Source organism: Eumetopias jubatus, unplaced genomic scaffold, assembly GCF_037043125.1.
Source record: "Eumetopias jubatus isolate StellerSeaLion01/CBP00866 unplaced genomic scaffold, mEumJub1_p1.0 scaffold_4, whole genome shotgun sequence".
Taxonomy (NCBI): Eukaryota; Metazoa; Chordata; class Mammalia; order Carnivora; family Otariidae; genus Eumetopias; species Eumetopias jubatus.
In genome coordinates, this window is record NW_028274810.1 from 88,785,665 (window position 1) to 88,810,850 (window position 25,186).

The following is a 25,186-nucleotide window of genomic DNA, read 5'->3' on the forward strand; positions in this document are numbered from 1 at the left end:
TTTTAAGGATCCAGACTACATACACCGCGTGTTTAGTACATTTTAAACCAAGAAGTTGTCCGCTTAGAAAGTAAAGGAAAGCTCCACGTTTACCCCGGAAAGTCAAAAATGTCCCTGCATCCACACTAAAATTTAGCTCCTGGTGCTGCTCTTGAAATTAAAGGTAAACATACAGTGTTTTTAAAAATACTGAGTGGCCAGTAAATGCAATTTACTGACACTGTGAGTTATCCATAATACTTATACAAGTTAAATTTGTCTACAAATCAGCTGAAATTTAATAAATATATTTATTTCCTTTAGAGAACATACGCATGCAAAGTGAGGAATGGGGAGAGATTCAAACTGAAAACAGTATATACTCAACTTAAGTTGATTTCAAACTGCAACAAAGTCTTACCTCTTCAGATCCACAGTTGTGACACTAAATACAACTCCTTTGAGCCAAAGAATCATGAAGAGCCTCTGGGAAAAGGGGCAATTTCCTATGCTTTCACCATCACTGCCAGCCTGGGAAAGAGAAATCAACATTGAAGAACAGGGTCAAAGTGGTGATACTCAAAATGATAGACCAATTTCGGATTTCTAATCAACAGCTCAAGAAAACAGGAAAAGTTGCACTGTAGAAGGAAGGGTGGAAACTCAGGTCCTCTTACTCTGCTTTCATTTGCCCCCCTCTCTTCTTAAAAATGGCCAGTCTACTACAGCACTGTCCTATAGAACTTTCTGCAGTGGTAGAAACGATCTGTATTACCACTGTCCAAATACAGTAGTCATTTGTGACATATGGCTAATGAGTGCTTAAAATGTGACTAATTCCACTGAATTTTTTTATTTGCTTTTAATTAATTTTATTAAATATTAAGTAATTTCTTGTTCTATGAGACAGTATTCTTTATAAGGCAATATAAAGGGGGGCGCCTGGGTGGCTCAGTTGGTTAAGCGACTGCCTTCGGCTCAGGTCATGATCCCGGAGTCCTGAGATCGAGTCCCACATCGGGCTCCCGGCTCAGCGGGGAGCCTGCTTCTCCCTCTGACCCTTTCCCCTCTCATGCTGTTTCTCTCTCTCTCAAATAAATAAATAAAATCTTAAAAAAAAAAAAACATAAAGGGGGAAACTTGCAGGTGTATCTATCTCCAAAGAGTTAAATAATCCCCAACCCCCACTCATTTAAAAAAAAATATTCATTATGAAAATCCCATATCCTGTACACATTCCTTCAAGGAGCAAGAAAATAACAAGATATCTTTATAAAAGCTATCTGTAATCCTACTTAATATGAATGGAGCAGCTGACGACCTCCCCGAGCTCAACAGTGAGGTAGAATTTTCCAAGAAATCAGGGTGGGACAAATCTTTACTCCTCTCAGGTACACCCCCAGTTCACAAAGGAGGGACAGGGGAAGCAAAGAACAGGAGTGGGGGCAAGAAAGCCAGCATGCTGGAAGAGAACATTCTGACACTTGCTAGGGAGCAACACAGCCTTCTTCACCACAAAGTCTGTGGAGAAAGCCAGAAATAACTTTCAACAGCTCATTCAGAGACGCATGGCTCAAGTTCTGTTTATTATCCTAAAGTAACTCTCAAAACATTCAGAAACCATTTCGGTAAGATGCTACATTAGAAAAGTTACTGATTCCTAAACTAATGGGGAAATAGGGTGAAGTAAAAAAAATAAATAAAAGCAGTTACCTGATTAAACATAACACAACTAACAAAATAAATGGGCATAAAAGGAGGATCCCAGAACCCTACCCTAATCAGACAGCACGAGAGAGTTACAACTGAAGTCGTTTTTTGCTTTTTAAATCGTTCTTTATCAGAAACAAAACATACACAGAATTATAGCCAGAGTGAATCGGATTAATTTCTAGTACTGCAACTTGCACAAACTTGACTTCCTAAAGAAGGCCTAGTTCTTAAACTTTAAGGTGATTAAGAATAACCTAAATAAACATTTTAAATGAGGATTTCTGGGCCTATATCCAGAGATTCTGATTCAAAAGAATTCCTGGGTGGGGCCCAGGAATCCTCATTTTGTTTTAGGCGACCAAGGAGATCCCAAAGCAAAACATCTGCTCAACACGCTGAAAGACACTGGTGTGGGAAGGTCAGGATGACAGTCCTTCTTCAAAGTGCAAGTCAGTTCATAGTATTAAGTCATCCTACGATACAATGTAACAAACCAGTACTCAAGGTTGCTTTTTTGAAGATGCTGGCCATCCCAACACCTACAGAACACAGATAACATGGAGGTGAGTTTACCACAGATAATAAAAAGTTAAGATATATCTTTCTATATAGCTTGATGATTAATATTTTTACACAAGGTTGTGGCCTTAGATACTAAAATTTTACTATCATTCTTGTTTTGTTTTCCCCTCCCGGTATTAACATGCTTAGCCCCAGAAATACAACAACAAGAAAACGTCTACCAAATCTCAGCCTTACTGAGAAAGCAGTGAAGTCTGGTAGACAAAGAACAAGTCTGACTCACTTTGTCCTATTCCACTCGTTTAATCTATAAAATGAGCCATAATTTCCCAAGATGCCTGTCATAGCAGTGTTAAAATAATTATATTGGTAAAGAATTTGTAATAAAGATGTTACATATAGGCACTTGGGAAGACATTAAACCCAAGGCAAGCTGGAGATAAACAGCAACTGGCTACAGATCAAAAATACCACACCACAACTTCCAACGACGGTCTGCAGAGCATATGCTGGAGTTCAGACGGAGAATCTTGGGACACGGATGCTGCCGGAAGACCTAGTCAGGATGCAAATGCCCCCTCTCCTTCCACCTCCCTTGCCTATAATTTTCTAGCAAATTTTACCAAGGTACTCTCTCAGGCATATCTGAAGCTTATTACACATCTCATACTCCTTATAAAACTATTCTTTTATGCACACCCAAATAAAAGTATGTGTAATCTTCAAGACAGATCTGAAGAACTGCTATTTTAATCAACTACTTCCAAAACTCATGACAATTCAAGCAAGAAACATTGCCAAGTACAAGTTTTTCTGAACTTTTAATAGCATGAGAAGATTGAGAGCTAATAACCAGATAATGTTTTCATCAAGTGTAGTGAAACTGGAAAAATTCGGATCTCTAAAAGTCATAAGTCAAAAACTTCCTCTTTTAATGCATGTTGTAATAATAAAGTTCCATTTCAACATTTCAATACAATTCCACTCAAGGTAAAGGATCAAAAGCATGCTCTTCAGTATGAACTATACTGAACATAACCTACTGGTACAATCCACTGAGGAGGATGTTCTGGTATAGTGGAAAGCATTACACACTGAAAATCAGGGTACCTTTATTCTACACCCAGTTTTTTATTATAACAAAAATTAACACATAGGTATACCTAACCGTAGCGTCTAAGAAAAGTATACCTTTAAGAAAAAAAAAAGAACTTCGCTTTTTACTGCTTCTAACAGTACACTCATTATTTTAAAAGTAATTAAAAACTGCAACCCTGCAGGTCAGAGTTCCCTTACCTTTGAACCATTCGCTAGTTGCTTAATCTTCTAGATTTTTAATATTTTATTCATTTATTTGACAGAGACACAGCGAGAGAGGGAACACAAGCAGAGGGAGTGGGAGAGGGAGAGGCAGTCTTCCCGCAGAGCAGGGAGCCCGATGCGGGGCTCGATCCCAGGACCCCGGGATCACGACCCGAGCCGAAGGCAGACGCCCAATGACTGAGCCATCCAGGTGCCCCTAATCTTCTAGATTTTTATTTTCTGTGTACATACTACTTTTCTCTTTTAAAAATGTGATCACACGATATACAACTTTTTTATGATCTACCTTATTTTGTTCTCAATTTAATGCAATCAACCCTCCAGAGGCTGTCATGTGCCTGCCAGAATGGTGTCCAACAGGGCCAAGGAGAGAGCCAGGGCTTTCTACCCTGCCAGCCAGGAAAAGGAGGCCCTATTCCTCCCCCCCGCATCAGGACGGCGGGGGGGGGGGGGGGGGCGGTCAGAGGAGGCCCAGTATACAGTAGTCAGGACGCTCCCGAGCAACTAGAGGTGATGTCAGCAGAGACTACAACAGGGAACTAGAACCCCCAAGCCCCGCCTAGCAGAAATGAGGAGACACCCAGGGGTATCCGGAGGCCACTGTAGCTACTCATTCTCTGTGTGGCTGCAACAAGGCAGTGTCGTTGCCCTTCCCCCCTCCCACCCTCCTCCAGAGCAGCATCAGAGAAGTCTTATTTGAGTGTTAGAGAAGTTTAAACAAAGCTTAAACAAGATCCAGAGTCTCATAACACAATATGAAAATGCCCAAGTTTCAGCCAAAACTCACTTGTCATACTGAGAGCCATATCAAACTGAATGAAAAAAGGCAATAATGTCACCATCAGGATGACAGAGCTGTCAGAATCTACTGACAAAGATTTTCAAGCAGCCATGATAAAAGTGCTTCAGTGAGCAATTATGAACAGCTTGAAACGTGAGAATATAGAAAGCCTCAGCAAAGAAACAGAATACGTAAAGAACCAGAAGGAAATTTTATAACTAAAACATAAAATAACAACAACAAAAAAAAGCTCAGAGGATGAGCTCAACAGCCAAACTGCCAAATGGAAGGAACAGAGGAAAGAATCCCTGAATTGGAAGACAGAACAGAAACGACCCACTCTGCACAGAGAAAAAGTAGACTGAAAATACCCCACTTCCTATATATTTCCATATATTGAGGTCATCCATCTAACAGTTATTTTTGAAGGCTTCATTTATGCTATTCATCCAACAATTTCCTATGTATAAATTTATTCTGTAGAAACTTCGATACAGATGCCCAAAGACACAAGAGAGAGGAACACTGAAGCACCGTTTGTAACAGCAAACCACTGATGACCACCCAGCGCCGATAAAGGATCTGTTAATTACAGACCACCGCCGGAGGGTGGAAGGCTGGGCTAACCGTGTGGCCTTTGCTGGCATGGGTAAGAGTATTGTCAGTTCTTCCCTGTGGTGTTTGAAGCAGAGCAGCTACTGCCTGAGTCTTCTGTCTTAAGCCTCGGCTGCCCCTTTCCTGGTCCTCTGGCTACAGCGATAGTGGACTTCTCTTAGAGCCTTGTCTGCACCTGTTGGTGTTTCCAGCTGCCAGCTCCTCTAGCTCTGAGTCTGGGATAGACCAGGGCAAAAAACCCAAGGAACTCATCTACTCTGCCTTCCCAGAAGCAGAAGTCTCCCAGAAGTATTAAACTTAGAAAGCAAAATTAAAAGTGTAGAAAATGTGGTATATCCATACAGTGGAATAGTATTCAACAATAAAAAGCAATGAGGTATTTTGATATATGCCAGAAGTCGGATGAATTTTGAAAAATTATGCTAAATGAAAGGAGCCAATCACAAAAAAAAAAAAAAAACCACAGAGTATATGATTCCATTTATATGAAATGTCCAAAATAGGCAAATCCATAGTGACACAAAGTAGATTAGTAGTTACCTACCTAGGGCTTTTGTGGGGCAGGAAGGAAAAAGCGTTGAGGAATGACTGCTAATGAGTACAGTGATTTTTTTCTGGAGCACTAAAAATGTTCTAAAATTGGATTGTGGTGATTGCTGTACAACTTTGTGAATGTACTAAAAACCACTGAACTGCACACTTTAAATGGATGCATTGTATGATATATGAATCATATCTCAATAAAGCTGTTTTAAATATATAAGCACAAATTACAAGTATAAATATACACATACTAGAAAAGATTTTAACTTGGGAAATATAGTTCTAATATTATGATTTCACAGTATACAAAAAACATACATGCCCATAATGTTTTCCCCAAAATTAGAAAACTCAAATAAAGCAAAAACTTGAAGAATCCCACTGACACAGAAATAATCACCAATTTCCAGATAAAGGATGAATCTTCCCATCCCTTTGGGTTTTGTTCTTATAAAAGGGGTAAGTTTTGTTTAACTTGCTATCTGGGGTTTCTCTTACACACTCATTATTCCTCACCCTTCTCCCTTCAGGCCTCTGTTGTAATTCTTCAATTGCCTAATACCAGTATTTAATCAGAAACTGCCAGATTAACTCCTACATTGCTGAATAGGGGTCACTGGTAGATGCCATAAATATTTTAATGTTTTACTAATTCAAGGTTAAGGAATGGCTCACTTAGAAAATCTAGTTTAATCAGTTGCTAGAATAGTCATTTTAAAACACCCAAGAAGGTGAGCTTGAACTTCATTCCTCTCTATTTGTGTTTAAGGGAATGGGGGTGGGGGTGATGGTGACTAGGGTAAGAAAGACAAGCCTGGGATCTGAAGGTAAAAATGTGCTCCTGACCATTAAATTATTTTCCTTGACACATTTTCTAGGGAATGCATACAACATGCTGCCAAAAGAATAAACTTAAAAACTTTTAAGGCTTCAGGGCGCCTGGGTGGCTCAGTCGGTTAAGCGTCTGCCTTTGGCTCAGGTCATGATCCCAGGATCCTGGGATCGAGCCCTGCGTAGGGCTCTCTGCTCAGTGGGGAGGCTGCTTCTCCCTCTCTCTCTGCCTGCCACTCTGCCTACTTGTGTTCTCTCTCTCTGTCAAATAAATAAATAAAATCTTAAAACAAAAACAAAACAAAACAAAAAAACTTTAAGGCTTCATTTACCTTTAGTGTGGCTTCTAACTTAGCTGTCTGAATACACAAAATGGCTTGCTTTGACTTAGATTAACCTAAAAAGTCTCAAAACAACATGACAAACGGGCAAAGTCATTGGGTTTCTATTATTCATTTCTTCAGAGCTTTTCCTGACCACATGCTAGAACCAAGATTTAGAGTCCTAAGGTTTAATAAGCTCTCATCCTTCTACAGGGTCTGCAGAGCATGAAGGAAACAACAAGGTTTAGAAGCAAACATATATGGATTTGAATCCTGACCTCACTACTTATTAGCTGTGTAATCTTTAGTAAATTACTTAACATCTGTGAAACTTTCCTACGCCACACTATTAGGGGGTCAAATCAGTTGGGGTACATACAGTTCCTGGCATATGGTAAGAATTAGTAAATGTTACTTGACTTTAAAGATGCTTCATGCACAGAACTCAAGGCCTAACAATAGGTTCTTCAGTTCAAGCACTTAGTCATTAGACTCCCTAGTTCCTTTATTCTTCCAGAAAATAAGAAAGGGGAAAGAACTGTGGAGGAATAATTCCACAAATAAAGCCAAAGGATACATGATGGAACGATTACTATATCCCAAGCTCTGGTGACGTAAATAAAACACAGCCAATGGCAGGGCATGGGAAAGACCTAAGATGCTACCATCTTCTTGTTCAGGATCACCAAGCCCTGAAGTCTACTCTCCAGGTTAGGTCCTATGCAATTTAGGGAAGAACAGATTCGTGTGAAATTACATGAAGATACCCAACTACCAGGGTTAGATGAAACTCCAGGCTACGCTGTTCGAGTTCCACATAAAACATTTACCTTACAGAAAAGGAACTCTCTACTATCCCCAAACAAGTTCTTCACATGTACTCACCTACTTCATCCTTATATTCTCTGACTCAGCAAAGCCACACTCACAGAACATCCCACTTCCTAGCTGTGTGACTTTGAGAAAAAGTGATTCAACCTCTCTGGGCCAGTTTTCCTCTTCCACAAAATGGAAACAGTAAGATGACCTACCTAGTTGGGCTGTTGAGGGGAACTGAAGGAGTTAACAAATCCAAGGGCTTAGAACAGCACAATGGTCTAAAACCAAGGGGATAGGAGGGAGTTGTTCACTGTATACCCTTTCACACTTTTTGATATTTGTACTATGCACATGAATCTTTCGTTTAAAAAAAAAGGCAAGCAATTTGCAACAATGTGGATGGAACTAAAGGGTATTATGCTAAGCGAAATAAGTCAATCAGAGAAAGACATGTATCATATGATCTCACTGATAATGAGGAATTCTTAATCTCAGGAAACAAACTGAGTGTTGCTGGAGTGGGGGGGTGGGGGGTGGGAGGGAGGGGGTGGCTGGGTGATAGACATTGGGGAGGGTATGTGCTATGGTGAGCGCTGTGAATTGTGCAAGACTGATGAATCACAGACCTGTACCTCTGAAACAAATAATACATTATATGTTTAAAAAAAGAAGAAGAAGAAGAAGATAGTAGGAAGGGAAAAATGAAGGGGGGCAGATTTGGAGGGGGATATGAACCATGAGAGACTATGGACTCTGAGAAACAAACTGAGGGTTCTAGAGGGGAGGGGGGCAGGGGGATGGGTTAGCCTGGTGATGGGTATTAAAGAGGGCACGTACTGAATGGAGCACTGGGTGTTATATGCAAACAATGAATCATGGAACACTACATCAAAAACTAATGATGTAATATATGGTGATTAACATAACAATAAAAAATTTAAAAAAAACTAATGATGTAATGTATGGTGATTACCGTAACATAATAAAATAAAATTAAAAAAAAAAAAGGCAAGCAAACAAAAGCCTTCGCACCCCAAACATATGAAAATGATGTAAAACAAAAGTCACAGGGGCGCCTGGGTAGCTCAGTCAATTAAGCCTCTGCCTTCAGCTCAGGTCATGATCCCAGGGTCCTGGGATCTAGCCCCTCATCGGGCTCCCTCTCCCCCTCGTCCTGCACACACACACACACACACACACACACACACACACACACACACACACACACACACACTCTCTCTCTCTCTCTCTCTCTCTCTCAAATAAATCTTTAAAAAAGAAAAAAATAATAATAAATAAAATACAGATTACCAGGCCTCACCTCCGGACATTTGGATTCAGTATGTCTTTGGTGGGGTCCAGGAATCTGCAATTTTTAACAAGCACTTCAAGCAATTCTAATTCTGATGCATTTGGTGAGCAGACCACATTCTGGTAAATACTGACACAGAGGAAAAACATGCCAAAAATAAAGACTGGAAAGAAGTTTACTCCACGGTTAGACTTTGAATTTTAATTCCTCATGATGCCTTCTGGACTCTGCTCTTTGTAGACCAGCAACCTGGTCACCATTTGTTAAACGCAGTTTTGGTAAATAGCAGCCTCCTCTCATACTTTAAAGGAATACCACTCTATCTGTCCTCAAAGTAGGATATATCAAGACCAAAACCAAGGCAACCTAAAAGCCCTCAAAAACCTAAACACTCAAGGGCGCCTGGGTGGCTCAGTCAGTTAAGCCGTTGGCTAAGGGATGGACTCTTAGTTTAGGCTCAGGTCGTGATCTGAGGGTCTTCGGATTGAGCCCCACGTTAGGCTCCACGGTCAGTGGGAAGTCTGCTTCTCTCCTTCTCCCTCTGCCCCTCCTACCCCCCTACCCCAGCTTGCACTCTCTCTCTTGCTCTCTCAAATGACAATCTAAAAACAAAACAAAACAAAAACACCTAGACACTCAAATTGAAGAACATTCTTATTTATACAAACCAAGAAGCATAAGCAAAACAATGTAACAATAATAATTCTAAGGGCTTATCCTACAGTCAAGTATAATGTTAAGGACATTATGGTGACACAGAGTCCTCTATAGATCAAGTCCTTTCTTCTGTGGGATTGTTGTATCTGGTTTAAAAGAACAATTGCAAATTTTAATTACTATATTACTAAATGATTTGACTTGTCAGGAGAAAAAAAAAAAAGATTCTTCTTAGGGACATGGACCAATACCTGACTTGAAAAACAGCCTGGGTTTTCCACTTAGAAGCTATAGAACTTTACATTTGGGTAAGTCACTTAACCGTTTTTTTTTTTAAAGATTTTATTTATTTATCCGAGAGAGAGAGAGAATGAGAGACAGAGAGCATGAGAGGGAAGAGGGTCAGAGGGAGAAGCAGACTCCCTGCCGAGCAGGGAGCCCGATGCGGGACTCGATCCCGGGACCCCAGGATCACGACCCGAGCCGAAGGCAGTCGCTCAACCAAATGAGCCACCCAGGCGCCCCACTTAACCGTTTTGACTTTTAGTTTTCTCTTCTGGAAACGGGGGTGGTCTGGGGCAAGGGGGTGGGGGGTTGGAGACTGCGTTACAGAAGCTGGTTAACTATAATGTTGTGATACAAGATATATATTCCTGCAACTTCAAGAAAAGGAGCAAATAATAAAGCAAATGGGTAACATGTTGATAGGTAAACTGGGTAAAGGATGGTCTTTGTACTGTTCTTATTCCTGCAACTTGAAAGTGTAAAATTATTTCCGAATTAGTTTTTAAATTATTCATCTAGTTGCCACTTCTGTACTAACAGTTTATAACTATAATTCATTTTTACTGTACCATTTTTATATTATCCCCAAGGACAGATAAAAATCAATCTTTTTAAATTAAAATTTTTTATTTCTTAATCATCCATCAACAATGGGAGGATCTACCTACACTAAATACTGGAGATCTAGTGATGAATAAGAAAAGACATGGCTCCTACCTTTGTATTACCTATGTTCTACAAAATTGAATCTGAATAATTTAGGAATATGAGAACACACTAAAAATGAAAATCAATATAGGATACAGTGTAACTCAAAATACATCCCCCATCTGGGGCTCCTGGCTGGCTCAGTTGGTGAAGCATGCGACTCTTAATCTCGGGTTCTGAGTTTGAGCCCCATGTTGGGTGTAGAGATTACTTAGAAATAAATAAAATCTTAAAAAAAAAAAAAAAAAAAAAAACCAGGGGCGCCTGGGTGGCTCAGTCGGTTAGGCAGCTGCCTTCAGCTTAGGTTATGATCCCGGGATCCTGGGATCGAGCCCCGCATCATGCTCCCTGCTCATCAGAGAGCTTGCTCCACCCTCTCCCTCTGCCTGCCGCTCTACCTACTTGTGCTCTGTCAAATAAATAAATAAAATCTTAAAAAAAAAAAAAAAAACAACAACAAACAGGGGCACCTGGGTGGCTCAGTTGGTTAAGTGACTACCTTCGGCTCAGGTCAGGATCCCAGGGTCCTGGGATCGAGCCCTGCATCGGGCTTCCCTGCTCGACAGGGGGCCGGCTTCTCCCTCTCCCTCTGCTGCTCCCACTGCTTGTGCTCTCCTGCTCTCTCTATGTCAAATAAATAAGAAAATCTTTACAAAAAAAAACAAAAAAACCCCACATTTCCCAACAATTGAAATAACACTTTAACATTTAAAGTGTCATAAACATCCCCCAATAAATCATGATTTTGTGAGTTTCAGTTTTATGGGCTTGCCATGGCTCCTCCTCTGAGTTGGTAATTCAGCTTTTAACAGGGGACTTGATGTTCTCTTGCTTTAGTCTAAATCACCAAATTGAGGAATTATTCAAAACTATTCAAAAATATGTCTTTTTGCTTTATTTTATTCTCAAGTATACCCTTTCACACTTTTTGATATTTGTACTATGCACATTTTTAAATGTGGGAGGGAGGAACTAAAAGTATAAGACAAAGTTTATCATGCTTAACCATATAAAATAACCTTCTAAAATTTATAGTTATTACTAAAGTCATCAAGATTCAAAGTTACTTGAGGGCTGTTGGAGGAAATCACTGAAATACACAATTTAGCTCACTGCCTTAGCCAAATGTCACGGTTTAGTGATACAGCTCTTTTTTAAGCTTCGTCCACCTACAACTATGGATAATTACACCTGTCGAATGTCAAACAGAATTCATTTTCCAATAGCTTCTCAGGCTAGTTCTGTTTCCATTAGTAAATGACCAAATTATGATTCAATTACCTAATATAGCCAATAGTTTAACTTAAAATAAAAAGCCTGTAAATAGGTACAATAGTCTATAAAAATGAGGTCTTTGCAAAAGTTCTCACTTCTCCTCTCCCAAGATGACTTCCTACCCATGTTCTAGAGGATCCTATACCATGATTCCATTATCCCCTCCCATTTGTCCTGTACAACAAGGCCACATGAACCTGGACACTTTTGTGACTCAAATCACATTATCTTCCACAAAAATACCCACTGCTGCACCTGCCCTTCAAATGAAGCTCAAGCCTCACCTCTATGAAACCGTTCTAGATCACTCTGGCCCAAACCAGTTACCTGTCCTCTCGACTTAGAACTCTGGCTTCTCAGACTCAGATGTCAACACAAATCATCAGAAGATCAATGCAGCTTCTGATTCAGTAGATCTGGGGTGGGGCTCAAGATTCTGCATCTCTTACAAACTTCAAGAAGTAGCAAGCCTGTGCCACTTATTTAACAATTAGTATTGAGTTGCCTTGTGATCTCTTAAATCGTTACTGTTCCCTGCACTGTATCTCCTGGGCTAGTCTGTAACTTCACTGAGATGGCATACATTTTTTTTTTATCCTCCCATAGCACCTCATCTGCTGCAGGTGCCTTAGTATTTATTAGCTTTCTAGTCATTGCTAACAACGAAAGCCTCTGAGTTACAAAGAATGAGCTCCAGGTTATCAGTACAGAAAAACAAAACAAAACAAAACAAGTCAAATCTTCCTGATTAATGCTTCTCAAAAATTCAGTTAGTTCTCCAGGTGAATTTGGGACAGAGCTAACAAACCACAGAAGCCACTTATAACAAACTCTGAGAGTTGGCTGCCCAACACCCATTCTCCCACTTTTTATGGCTGATAGAACTCCCATTTTTGATGAGGCATCTGTTTGTCCATCCCCCAAGGGACACAGAGGATGATAACCCAATCCCCAAAGCTAGGAATAAATCCTGACTGATTCTAAGCCAGTCATGATAGTTCCATTACTCTTGCCAGTGATTAGTAGCAAGACCCGGTGATTAGATCCAGTCCTCGTCTTTGCTCTTTGCTCTTAAGACAAAGACACCAGACGAGGAAACCCTTGGATGTGAGGCCTGTGGCTGCTGTGGCCAACCTGACAGGGAAGCCAGAGGCTGCAACCAACACCAAGAGCCAAGAGCATCGCAAAGAAGGGAGCCAGACCTCCTACCATACTTCTTTCATTACATATGTTTCCTTAGGTGTCAAAGACAATTTGAGGTAGAGTTTTCTGTTTTTCACAATCATAAGTATTCAAAACATTCTCACCATTTATCTCCAATTATGAGTAGCAGGAAGAATAAAAACACTTATATGGTAAGGAAAGAAAAAACAAAGTTCTCGATATAAGCTAAAGGAGATATAATAGCCATTCTGGGGCTCTGGTTTGTTTACTATTAATTCTATTTTCTACAGGCTGCGATTTAGACTTGGCTCTGGGATTTCAGTGGGCTGGGTAGCATGTGCCACTGATGTTCAAGCTATAAGCTCTCTTCCTCATTAATGGGACAGCTCACAGAAAGAACACCTCCTTGCCCAGAACCCAGGTAATATTTATTCCACATGCAACACATACTTACTGAGGACCTACTATCTCCCAAGCACTGGGAGCTGGCACTGGGGAAACAACTGTGAATGAGTCAGATAAGACCTGACGGCTCCTGAAATTTAGATTTGTATGGAACAAACAGATAATATATCAAGTTAAAAATGTATACTGGGGTGCCTGGGTGGCTCAGTGGGTTAAGCGTCTGCCTTAGGCTCAGGGCGTGACCTAGCCCCGCGTCAGGCTCCCTGCTCGGCTGGGAGCCTGCTTCTCCTTCTCCTCCCCACCTGTGCTCTCTCTCGCTATCTCCGTCTCTCTCTCTTAAATAAATAAAATCTTAAAAAAAAAAAAACAACATGCATAGAGCACTGGGTGTTATGCACAAACAATGAATCATGGAACACTACATCAAAAACTAATGATGCAATGTATGGTGATTAACATAACAATAAAAAATTTTTAAAAAATCATGACACCAAAAAAAAAAAAAACCAACAACAACAACAACAAAAAACCACATACTGTAGTAAGTGCCAAAAGGGAAACAAAGTACTAAGAATAAGGATAAGGAGCACCTACTGTAGATAAGATGGTCATAAAGGATCTCTTAGACCTACAGAATGAGAAGAAGCCAGCTGTGCAGGAGCCAGTGTGAGTATGAGAAGAAATGGTATTGGCAGGGGCCAGATCATGAAAGATCTTCTAGACCAAATTAAGGAGTTTGAATTTTATGTTTATAGTGGGAACATTTATTTGCTTATTTAACAAATGTTCACCAAGTGCCTACCGCGCAGAAAGAAATCATCTAATACAATGGTTAGCAACAAGGACTGTGGAAGCAGAGTGTCTGGTTTGATAGTCTACCTAACCTACTGTGTGATACCAGTACACTACTTAACCTCTCTGGGACTCTGTTTCCTTATATGTAAAATGGGGATTACCTAACTTCATAGTTAGGAGATTAAATGAGTAAATATGACAATCTCTTAAAACACTGCCCAGCATCTGGTAAGTGCTCAGTAACAAAGTACCTGCTAAGTAGAGAACAATTTCACGACTTCATTGAGCTTGGGGGAAATGCCAGAGAATGGGGTAATGGGATACCACTGAAGGGTAGAGGCATATGAGGGCAAAATCCAACTTCCATTTTAAGACAATAAATAACACTTGCTACCACATGGAGAACAGGCTGGGGACATAGAGCTGGCAAAGAATGTACATTGGGAGACTTGGAATGTGGCTTGGATTCGAGGCAACGTAGTTAGAAAGAAATGCATGGATTAAATTGAATTGGGAGGATAAAATCCTAAAGACTTGTGAGGATGTGAGGATTTGCATGTCAAAAGTGAAGGAAAGAAAGAAATCAATTAACTCCAGGATTACTGGTTTGAGCAACTGGGTAGAAGAAAGCCTCAAGATGGGGGTGGGGGTGTGCCTATACTTTGCTGGAAAACAGAGAAATCCCTTCAAGAGATAACTGTACAACTATCAGCTTGGCTTAAAAATAAATTTAAGTGTGAAAGGCTACAAACCAAAACTGACATTGTTGACCTCACGACACACTTTAGGAGAGGTGGAGACAGTGGTATTAACTTTATACACCTCTGTACTGTTTTGCTTCTCCTTTTTTTTTTTTTTTTTGGCAGGGGGTATTAAGAAAATTACAGAAGGAGGGCGCCTGGGTGGCTCAGTTGGTTAAGCAACTGCTTTCAGCTCAGGTCATGATCCTGGAGTCCTGGGATTGAGTCCCACATCGGGCTCCCTGCTCAGCAGGGAGTCTTCTTCTCCCTCTGACCCTCTTCCCTCTCGTGCTCTGTCTCTCATTCTCTCTCTCTCAAATAAATAAATAAATAAAATCTTTTTTTTTTTTAAGATTTTATTTACTTAACAGAGAGAGACACAGCGAGAGAGGGAACACAAGCAGGGGGAGTGGGAGAGGGAGAAGCAGGCTTCCCGCGGAGCAGGGAGCCCAATGCGGGGCTCGATCCCAGGACTCTGGGATCATGACCTGAGCCGAAGGCAGACGCTTCACGACTGAGCCACCCAGGCGCCCCTAAATAAATAAAATCTTAAAAAAAAAAAAAAGAAAAAGAAAATTACAAAAGGAGAAAATGTTCAAAATGTTTACACGTGACAATCTTATTCCTGTCCCTAACCACTGCCAAGATACTAAACTGCTTAAAGATGACAGAAATTCTTTAAGAATTCTTCATATTGCTTGAAAAAATGGTGAATGCAAAGTAATCACTCAAAAATGACTAGCTTATTAAATAAAGTAGGGAATGAATGACAGTCGAGAAAGATTCTATTGAATACTTTCGTTCTGTTACATATTTGAAGCATATGCTGAAAATGAAAACAAACGCTCTAATCTATACTCAAATCAAATCTGAAATGTCACAGCTAGAATCATTTGTTAAAATAAAGTGTCAGATATACTGACCAGACTCCCATCTAAGCACAACAGAACTGTAACAAAAACAAGTTCTGCTGGAATGTTTAATTTACATTCACCCATCAAAAGCCTAAGGAGAAATAAAGTTTCTTATCTCTTCAGAGCAAATTATATGCCATATATAATTAAAAATACTGAATGACAAGAAAGAAAAAAAAAAGATAACCAAAAGTAGAACGCTTCTTTCTGTCTGGATCAACCTTGATTCTACTCCCTATAGGAATCAAATACAACAAATGAAAACGTCACCAAAGTAGCCTAGAAACAAGTTAACAGCTACTGTTTAATCCAGTTTCTCACTTGATATGCACTATTATGAAAATGTTTTACATATGTTAATTCTCACAATAACCATAAGAAGTTGGATACTATTTTCCTCATATTTCAGATAAGGAAACAGATTTTGAGAAGCTTCAGTAACTTGCCTTAGGTCACACAACTGAGGAGTAGCAGAACTGAAGTCTGATGTCTGAGGCCCATGCTATTAAGCACTTCTACAATTTCTTACACCAAGGTGAGAAAGAGATACTAAAATCTTACCTGTTTAATCTCATGATTTAACGGTACAACCACCATCTCATTCATATGGACATTACTACCAAGTAAGATAAATTACCTGAACTACAATCAATATAATGTAATCTACAAACGTTATTTCAAATTTTCTAGTAGCATAGTTTTAAAAAAGTAAAAAACAGGTGAAATTAATTTAAATATTTAATTCTATATATCTAAAATATAACTTCAACATGTAATCAACATGAAAAATAACTACATTCTTTGTACTAAATCTTTGAAATCTGCTATAGATTTTATAGTACATCTCAATTCAAACTAAACACATTTCGAACACTCAGCAGCCACCTATGGCTAGTGGCTATCATATTGGTCAGCACATGTCTAGAGAAAAAGCCTCTGGACAAGCAACACCAAGACCATGTACTAAAGGTTGTGTACCTGGACTCAACAACTCAACATTCAAGCTCTCAGAAATGATTTATTCTTATTCCAAACAAACTTGAACAAGTTTGGCTTACCAAACTACAACAGATTACAACAGAAAAGTAAAGGAAATGGGCTGCATCAACAGAGCTAAGCTGGCAAAGGAAGAAATAAAGCGCATGCGCGCACACACACACCCTTGCATGCACACACAGAGAAGAGATCTAGATACAAAAAGTGTAACAGCTGAGGCCACTCAGCGGAAAGGCAAAAATAGTCTTCCATACCTCAACAGTTCCCCAGGCCATTGCCATATTACCCAGTTCATCAGAATGCTGGCATTAATGGGCAGTTAAATTCAGCATTTTAAGAAGTCAAGCAACCATTAATATATTTTAGAAATATTTTCATTCAGGGGCACCTGGGTGGATCAGTTGGTTAAGCATCTGACTTTGGCTCAGGTCATGATCTTGGGGTCCCGGAATTGGGACTCAGCAGGCAGTCTGCTTGTCCCTCTCCCCTCTCCCCCTTCCCCACTCATGTCCTCGCTCACACGCACGCAGCTCGCTCTCTCAAATAAATAAAATCTTTAAAAACTTCTTTCATTTAAAATCAGTTTGAGAACTCTCTGTACTATCTTTGCAATTTTCCTATAAATCTGAAACCATTCTAAAATAATAAAGTTAACTTTAAAAAAACAATTAGAGGGTCACCTGGCTGGCTCAGTTGGTTGAATATATGACTCTTGATCTCAGGGTTGTGAGTTTGGGCCCCACACTGGGTGTAGAACTTACTTTAAAACCTTTTTAAAAAAGTAAAAATAAATGAACAATTTGAGGCTTCTAGTATGGCAAAAAGTTCCCATAGATCAACCCTCTGCCCCCATCACAAGAATAACTTCTAGACCAAAGCAACCACTTGACAGCACTGAAGAGTAAACAAAAGCAGGCAGATGTTGAAGGGGAACTGACATTTGGAAAAAGGGAAATACGCTGGGCTGGACAAGTTTCCCCAATTTTTATCTTTTAACCTCATGCCATGCAGGGCAGCTAAAACTCCAATGGAAAATTCAGAGTTCTACTGGCTTCAAGAACAGCATTCAGAGCAACCATCGCCACTGGAAAATAAGGTAGAAGACTGTAAAAAAGAGAGCCAAAGACAGAAGCCCTAAAATCTGAATAAAACTCTGCCCAAATCTCTAGCTGATCCCTGACAATACACATGCACAGTACAGACTCCAAGCAAGACAGCTGAAAGAACTGAACTGAAATCTGAGCTGCCACCACCACAGGGGAGAGAGTTCTGCAGTTTGAGTTCAGCTGACTTAATTATCTGCTTTAAAAAAAAAAAAAAAAAAAAAGGGGTAGCAAAATCAATATTCTTCAGAAGAACAACAAAATCCAAAGTTTCTACAACTTGTCATTCACAATATCCAGAATACAATCCAAAAGTATTCCCCACAGGAAGAGAGAGGAAAACACAACCCATTCTCAAGATAAAAAATAATCAAGGAAATACACCTTATGCTGACCCAAACTCTGTAATTTGCAGGTAAGGACTTTCAAACAGTTATTATAACTATGCTCAAGAACATAAAAGAAATATATGCTCAGGGCGCCTGGGTGGCTCAGGTGATTACTTTTGATTTCGGCTCAGGTCATGATTTCATTTCAGGGTTGTGAGATCAAGACCCACATCAGCATGCACCCAGCAGGAGGTCTGCTCCTCTCCCCTCCCCCCAGCACGTTCTCTCTAAAATAAATAAATCTTAATTATATTACTAAAAAAAAAAAATGTGTCCTTTACAATTAGTTATTTTCACTTTGGTCACATACAAAAAATGTATCTCCAACTTTTCCATTGTCTAAGACTCATTCTTTTAAACATCTTCTAACCAAATATAAATTCACTAATTTCCAGAGTCTTCCTTTATCAGCCAAAGACAAATACAGTGTGGCGGGGGAGGTGAAATTCTTATGCAAGTCAAAACCCAGCAGCCACTTTCCCTAAGGGTAGTTTAAAAATATACATGCTGTAGTATAAATGAGACTCAGAAAGAGACCTGGGATGAAAGAAAACTTCCTCCCCAATCTGTGTTTACAGCAGCTACCTGATTTTAGTGGATGAGAGGTATTTCTCTTTATCAACAAGTTCCCAGACCTAGAAATTCCACTAAGAGTTCAGCAATAGGATCAAAAATCCAATTTCTCCCTTTATAAAAAAAAATCTAAATTCTCCAGGAAGTTCTTTTTTAAGAGATTACACTTTAGGTAAACAAAATAAAAATAAAGAATTCAGAGGATAAACAAGATATGTGAGCAACTTTAAAAACCGAATTACATGATATGGTTATGCACAGAAAATTAGCTATAAAGACACACATTACAGTACTGTTTAATAGGTAAATTTTGAACCTGTAAATAACTGAGAACAGTGGATTAATAATGATAACAATGAACAATGAAAAACTGCAGTCATAAAAATGCTACAGAATTTTAACATAAAATATTAGCAGTCAATAAATATATGAAAGAATGAATTTTTCTCTGGTATTTTATTTTGGATTATCTATGCTTAAATTTTTCATTAAAATATATTACAAAATATTTTTTTTAATAATATACTCGACAATGTACTGCAGCTGTGAAAAATTAACATTAGAATTCTTGTCTATCTTCTTAGCTGGTCTAAAATAAATTTCAAATATCTGAACAGTACAAGATAGCATATTTATTACTGAAATTCTTACTTGCCATTTCAATGCACAGGTGCCTTAAATATGAAAAAAGTAAATTCTAACCTAGAATAAATAGTTCTGTATCTGTCTTATTTTAGACACAACAAACAAAATCTTTCCTTTATCTTTCAGGTAGTTCATTTGGAAAATAAAATATATTTCTCATCAAGGAATTCACTTTTGAAATATTCTTCATTTCTCTGACAAACTGCCCTCATTATCACTGAGAATTTTTATTACTCCCATTTGTATTTGTTTTCCAATAAACTGCATCTAATTATGAGAATTTAATTATCTGGATCTGACTTTGAAATTACAAGTCTCAATTTTCTGTCTGGACCCAAAATACCCAAGACTAAGGCTACTCTGGTACATAAAATAAATCTGGACTAGATTGGACATTAGTTCTAAGAAACACACCCACTTTACAGATGAGAACAACAATTTGAACCTGGTCTTCCAGTTATGTAATTTGAAGATTCTAGACCTCTAAACCCATCTGTTATTAAGTTTAGATCAATGGCTATCTAGTGAGCACTAGACATAAAACCCAAATTACATGTCTCAAGTTCAATAACTGAATACTATTTTTATCTCTGGTATTTTACTATGAGGCAATACAGAACCCAACACCAAAAACAGACTTAAAACTCTCTTACGTGCATCCGTCCCCAGACTTCACATACCAATGTGCCCCAAAACTCCAAAAGACATTTACTCAATTAGTGAGCTTTCTACTATATGAAGAGATTGTGTTGGGTGGAAAATATAAAAGATGAAGAAAATAGTCCCTGATCCCTGATCTCCTGGAATTCACACTTGGGCCTGAAACAAAGAGAGGATGAGAAATGATTCAGATGAATGGCAGAATAGGCAAATGCACAAAGCTCCAGACAGAGTGGGAAGGATTCGCTCTGCTGAGGGAGGAACAAATTCAGAGAAAGTGCTAAAACCTTGGAAGGCATTTGTTTTCATGAACTAAAACGCTTGAAATTATATGTTAAGATAAACTTTTTACAGAGTTGGGTGTACTCCAAAATAGTTATAATAAAATATGCCATAAAGGTATATGGTTCTTCTCTTCAGAAACACAGCACATTCCTAAGTGCCTCAATGCTCTGCATGCTTGCAAAGAGCTCTCAAAGGAGCTCAAAAGCTGAAAACAGTTATTGTCAGTAAGAATGTTTTTGGGGCTTTTAAGAGTCCTTATTTGAGAACATGTGCTTTGGCCAGAAACAGATTTATTCCTTCATTCTGTTCTACAATATCTATGAACAACCCCCCAGAAGAGTCTTATTACCAACTGACCACAGTGAGATCTGACTTAATGCTTAAAAACTGAATAAACCAAGAAAATACCAATCTTACAAAAGACAACAAGAGTCTAGTCTCACAGTAAAAATACATGTGAAAAAGACTTAAGGATAAAACCACCTTAAAAAAAAAAGAGAGAGAAGAACTGGGGATAGGAAAATGACAACAGGATCAAGAAACTAAAGCAATCAACATATTTACAACCTCCCTCAAAAAGGGGATAAGCAACTATTCTTTATATAGAAAGAATTTGTGTGTGTATGTTTGTTTTAAAGAAAAGATTCCTTGTAAATGGTTTGGTTTTTCTTTAAAGGACAAAGGAAGACAGACCATAGGACTAAACAGTTTGGTAGCCTTTTAAGTGAGCCAAAAGTTAAAAAAAAAAAGAAACAAACAAACAAAAAACCTCAGATCCAAAAGCACTGGCTGATCTCATTAGCTCTGCTTAAGAAACTTTATAGATGTGACTTCACTCCTGGATTACACTTCTATATTTAGTTTATACCTAATATGGATAAAGTCCCGAACTAACAGCCGTTTCCTCTCTCCACAAAAAGAAACTTCCTTGCTTTTTTTTCTATCAACAATGCAAAGATTAGTGTAGGCTCCTGCTCCTCTAAAAGGAGAGGTTAAAAAAAAAAAAAAAGCAAAGAAAAATATTAACAATTTGGTATGTTATTTCTGTTAAACTCGGACTGCTTTGACACTTAAAATGGTAAAACAATCCTAAAATCAAATATGTGATGTTCCAGTCAAGTTCCTTAACAAGTTTATAAATAAACCCTTTAAAGAACTTTTACAAAATACTAATTAACCGGGCCTCAAAAATGCACAGAGGTGAGGTCATGGAAATTTTACAGTTTCCTTTCAAATCTAACTGCAAGAACTGAAAGCAACCAAACTCATTTAACGAACCATTTGGAGTCGCTGATTGTTAGTATGTTTTAGGAATACCCTTAAACATTCTCAGAGTTTTTTATTTTTATTTTTCAGGGTGACTGAATACAGCAAAGAGTGAAAACAATTAGATAAACATTCGAGTTTCAAATAAAAGAAAGGATAATAAACAAATAAAAAAGCTCTTAGTGGTTAAGAGTCAGGCTCTGGATAACAAAGACCTTGGTACAAATCCCAGTTCTGCTACTTACCAGCCCCATGACCACACACAAGCAATGATCTCTCTAAACCTCACATGTAAAATAGTATCCATAGTACCTTCAGAGTTTATAGGAGGATTAAATTAGCTAACATGTAAAGGGCTTGGCACACTGTGCCTGGACCAGAGAGAGTAAGCTTGCAATACTGTTATATTATATATATTATAATATATTATATATTATATATATTATATTATATATAAATAAGCGGCCCTATTTTATAACTCTTATTCTGACTTTAACAGAAAAACAAAAACTTAACTCTATTTTCATGTATCAGTGTACTCTATTTTATACAGGAATAAATTAAATAGTTTCAAGAAGCTTAAAACACGGGGTGCCTGGGTGGCTCAACTGTTAAGCATCTGCCTTCGGCTCAGGTCATGATCCCGGGGTCCTTGGATTGAGCCCAATGCCTGCTCCATGGGAAGCCTGCTTCTCCCTCTCCCACTCCCCCTGCTTGTGTTCCCTCTCTCACTGTGTCTCTCTCTGTCAAATAAATAAATAAAATCTTTTAGAAAAAAAGCTTAAAACATTATCATAAAATGAAGTGTTTTAAAATCAGTTTAAGATCGGGAGCCTGGGTGGCTCAGATGGTTAAGCGTCTGCCTTTGGCTCAGGTCAGGATCCCAGAGTCCTGGGATCGAGTCCCGCATCGGGCTCCCTGCTCCTTGGGAGCCTGCTTCTCCCTCTGCCTCTCTCTCTCTCTCTCTGTCTCTGTCTCTCATGAATAAATAAATAAAATCTTTAAAAAAAAATCAGTTTAAGAGCCCTACATCACTTATCAATTATAGCCATGCTAAAGTTTTAACGTTCGCTTATCATCCCATTGTGGTATAAAGTAAAAATTTAAAACAACAACAATCTCAGGGTCTAGAAATAAATTAAGAATTAGGAGACTTCAACTCTCTCTACTCTAATCCCTTAAAAATTACTAAGCATAAAACCTGTCAATCTACACTAGCTCAATTTCTTCTGCTACAAATTAAGTAGAAAGAACCTGATCTCTCCTAAACATGTCTGTATTTCCCGTAAAGCATTACATAAATGTCAGTTAATATATGACCAGCTCAACTTTATAATACCACAAAAATCAAGGAACAGTAAAATGTAGTAGCACAAGAAGCTATTATGCCAAATCCATAATTCAAAAAGTACTTCCACAGAACCACTAGATCCAATAAGCCACAGATTACTCCTCTTTACTTCTTTATGCTCTAAAAAAGAAAGAAAGGAAGAAAAAAGAAAACCACTCTTACTAATAATAGACTCTTAAGCTTGAGCTACTAGTCCAGAAAGAGCTGCTGAGGCAGAGTTTAAGATGGCAGAGTCCAATCTGAATGTCCTTTAGTTATCTAGAAAGTGTCAACACAATCATGGTTCACTTAATTCAGGAATAAATTTGAGTCTAATCTTGGATTTTTTTTTTTTACACTAAATATGCTCTTCCGATAAAGAAGGGTAAGTGCCCCCACCTATTTATTTGTAGTGGCAGCCTGGCAGATGCTTCTCTTAGTAACATCCTGGAGATTGAAACCACATATATTGAACATATAAACTAGCCATGAGAGGCACCTGGGTGCATCTGCCTTCGCTCAGTCGTGGGATCGAGCCCTGCGTCAGGCTCCCTGCTGAGTGGGGAGCCTACTTCTGCCTCTCCTCCCAGCTCATGCTCTCTATCTCTGTTGCTCTCTCTCTCAAATAAATAAATTCTTTTTAAAATAAAAATAAAATAAAATAAGCTAACCATGAGCCGATACAGTCTTAACTCAGCATTCCAGAGGCCCATGGAATAATAATAAGCCAACAATGCTTACTATATGCTAGACCTTAAGTTTTTTTTTCTTGTATTAGCTCTTTTAATCTTTACAAAAGCCCAAGAAGTAGACCATTACCCTAGTGAAGACCCTAAGGCAGCTAGCGAAAGGTAGTACCGGTATTGAAACAGTCCATGCTCTTAACCACTACAGCGTGACAATGTAACACAAAGATCCAGTCTTCCAAATGCAACTCAACTGCCTACTTGAAATATTAATTCTAACCATCCTCAACTCTGAAACAGACTATTTAGTGCCTACAGAGGGAATACAAAGGATACTTGAAGTCAACAGTCATCCCCTGGCTCTGACTTTGGGATCTCGAATCCCAAATACTACCGAGGATAGAAAGAACCTTTCCGATCAATACCAAGGTAGCACTATGATCTAGCACAGGAGTCTCTGCTGAGTCATCAAGACAGTGACTGCAACTCTTCATCCCACTGGCTGTCAAGCCACACACTCAGGGACAGGACACAATCGTGGACTTTCCCTTTGCTCTTTTCTATTGTGCAAGAAAAAAAAGTAAATCTTCATTTCAATCTAAAATTACCGTCTTGAGGCACTAAATCAAAATGAACTGAGCCCAGCGATCTGCATCATATTCTATTTCTCTGGCTTCTTGTACAAAGATTTCTGTGAATTTAATAAGCATTTGCTTTTCCCCAAGCATATGACATTTTATGTCTTCTTTTCCCACCAGCCTTCTCTGGAATCAACCCTGTGCAAGGGAGAAAAAAGCTTCTGTATATTCCCTCAGCATACATTTTACTGAGTTAAGACATGTAATGCAGTTAACACAGGGCCTGGCACATAGAAAGCACCCCATTAATGTTTATATTATTTCAGTTAAGTATGAAATACTCTTCTATATATTCATTCTATCTCATGCATTTGGGAAACGCAACAGAAAAATGTCAGTGGTAATAAGCACATCTACTCTAAATATACACAAAACAAACCTTCCTCCGAGTGAAAAAGGCATCCCAGTGAATTATGACAACTCCCATGGGAAATATTTTCCCCTCTAACAGGATGGTGTAGTGTTCCTTCCAACACTGTAGCTCTTTCAGCTCATAATTTTTAAAAATGCCTCCCCCTAAAATGTTTCCCCTTCTGGCTACCAACCTGTCCCTTCTACATGGCCAAGTTTCTCATTAGAGCTGGCTTCACACGCTGCCCCTACTCTTGCTTCCACTCACTCTTGCACCTACACCACTCTGGCCTACGCCACTCCGGCATCGCCACCAGGATTCCACCAAGAGTGCTACAGTGTTACCAATGACTTCCAGGCCGATAAATCAAATAGACACTCATCTTTACTCCACACAAATGGCCACTCCCTTCTTAAAAGCCTCTCCTGGCTCCTTTGGTACTTCACTCCTACAGACCTCCTCTTTCCCACGCTGCCTACTGCAGCTCCCCGCTCTCCTTCAGTTTCTCCTCTAACACTGCACCCGTTAAGTGTTGAGAGTTCCTCAGAGCTTGGTCCTG

General features: G+C 39.0%; 1 protein-coding gene across 1 annotated transcript in view; it reads right to left on the reverse strand.

Annotated features, from left to right (window-relative positions):
* The window catches only part of CLIC4 (CLIC family member 4), a 73,034-nt gene that overhangs the window by 35,857 nt on the left and 11,991 nt on the right, over positions 1-25,186 (reverse strand). The window contains exon 2 of the mRNA XM_028113896.2: positions 401-510. Coding sequence (XP_027969697.1) covers positions 401-510 — 110 coding nt within the window. The remainder of the gene's footprint in view (positions 1-400; positions 511-25,186) is intronic.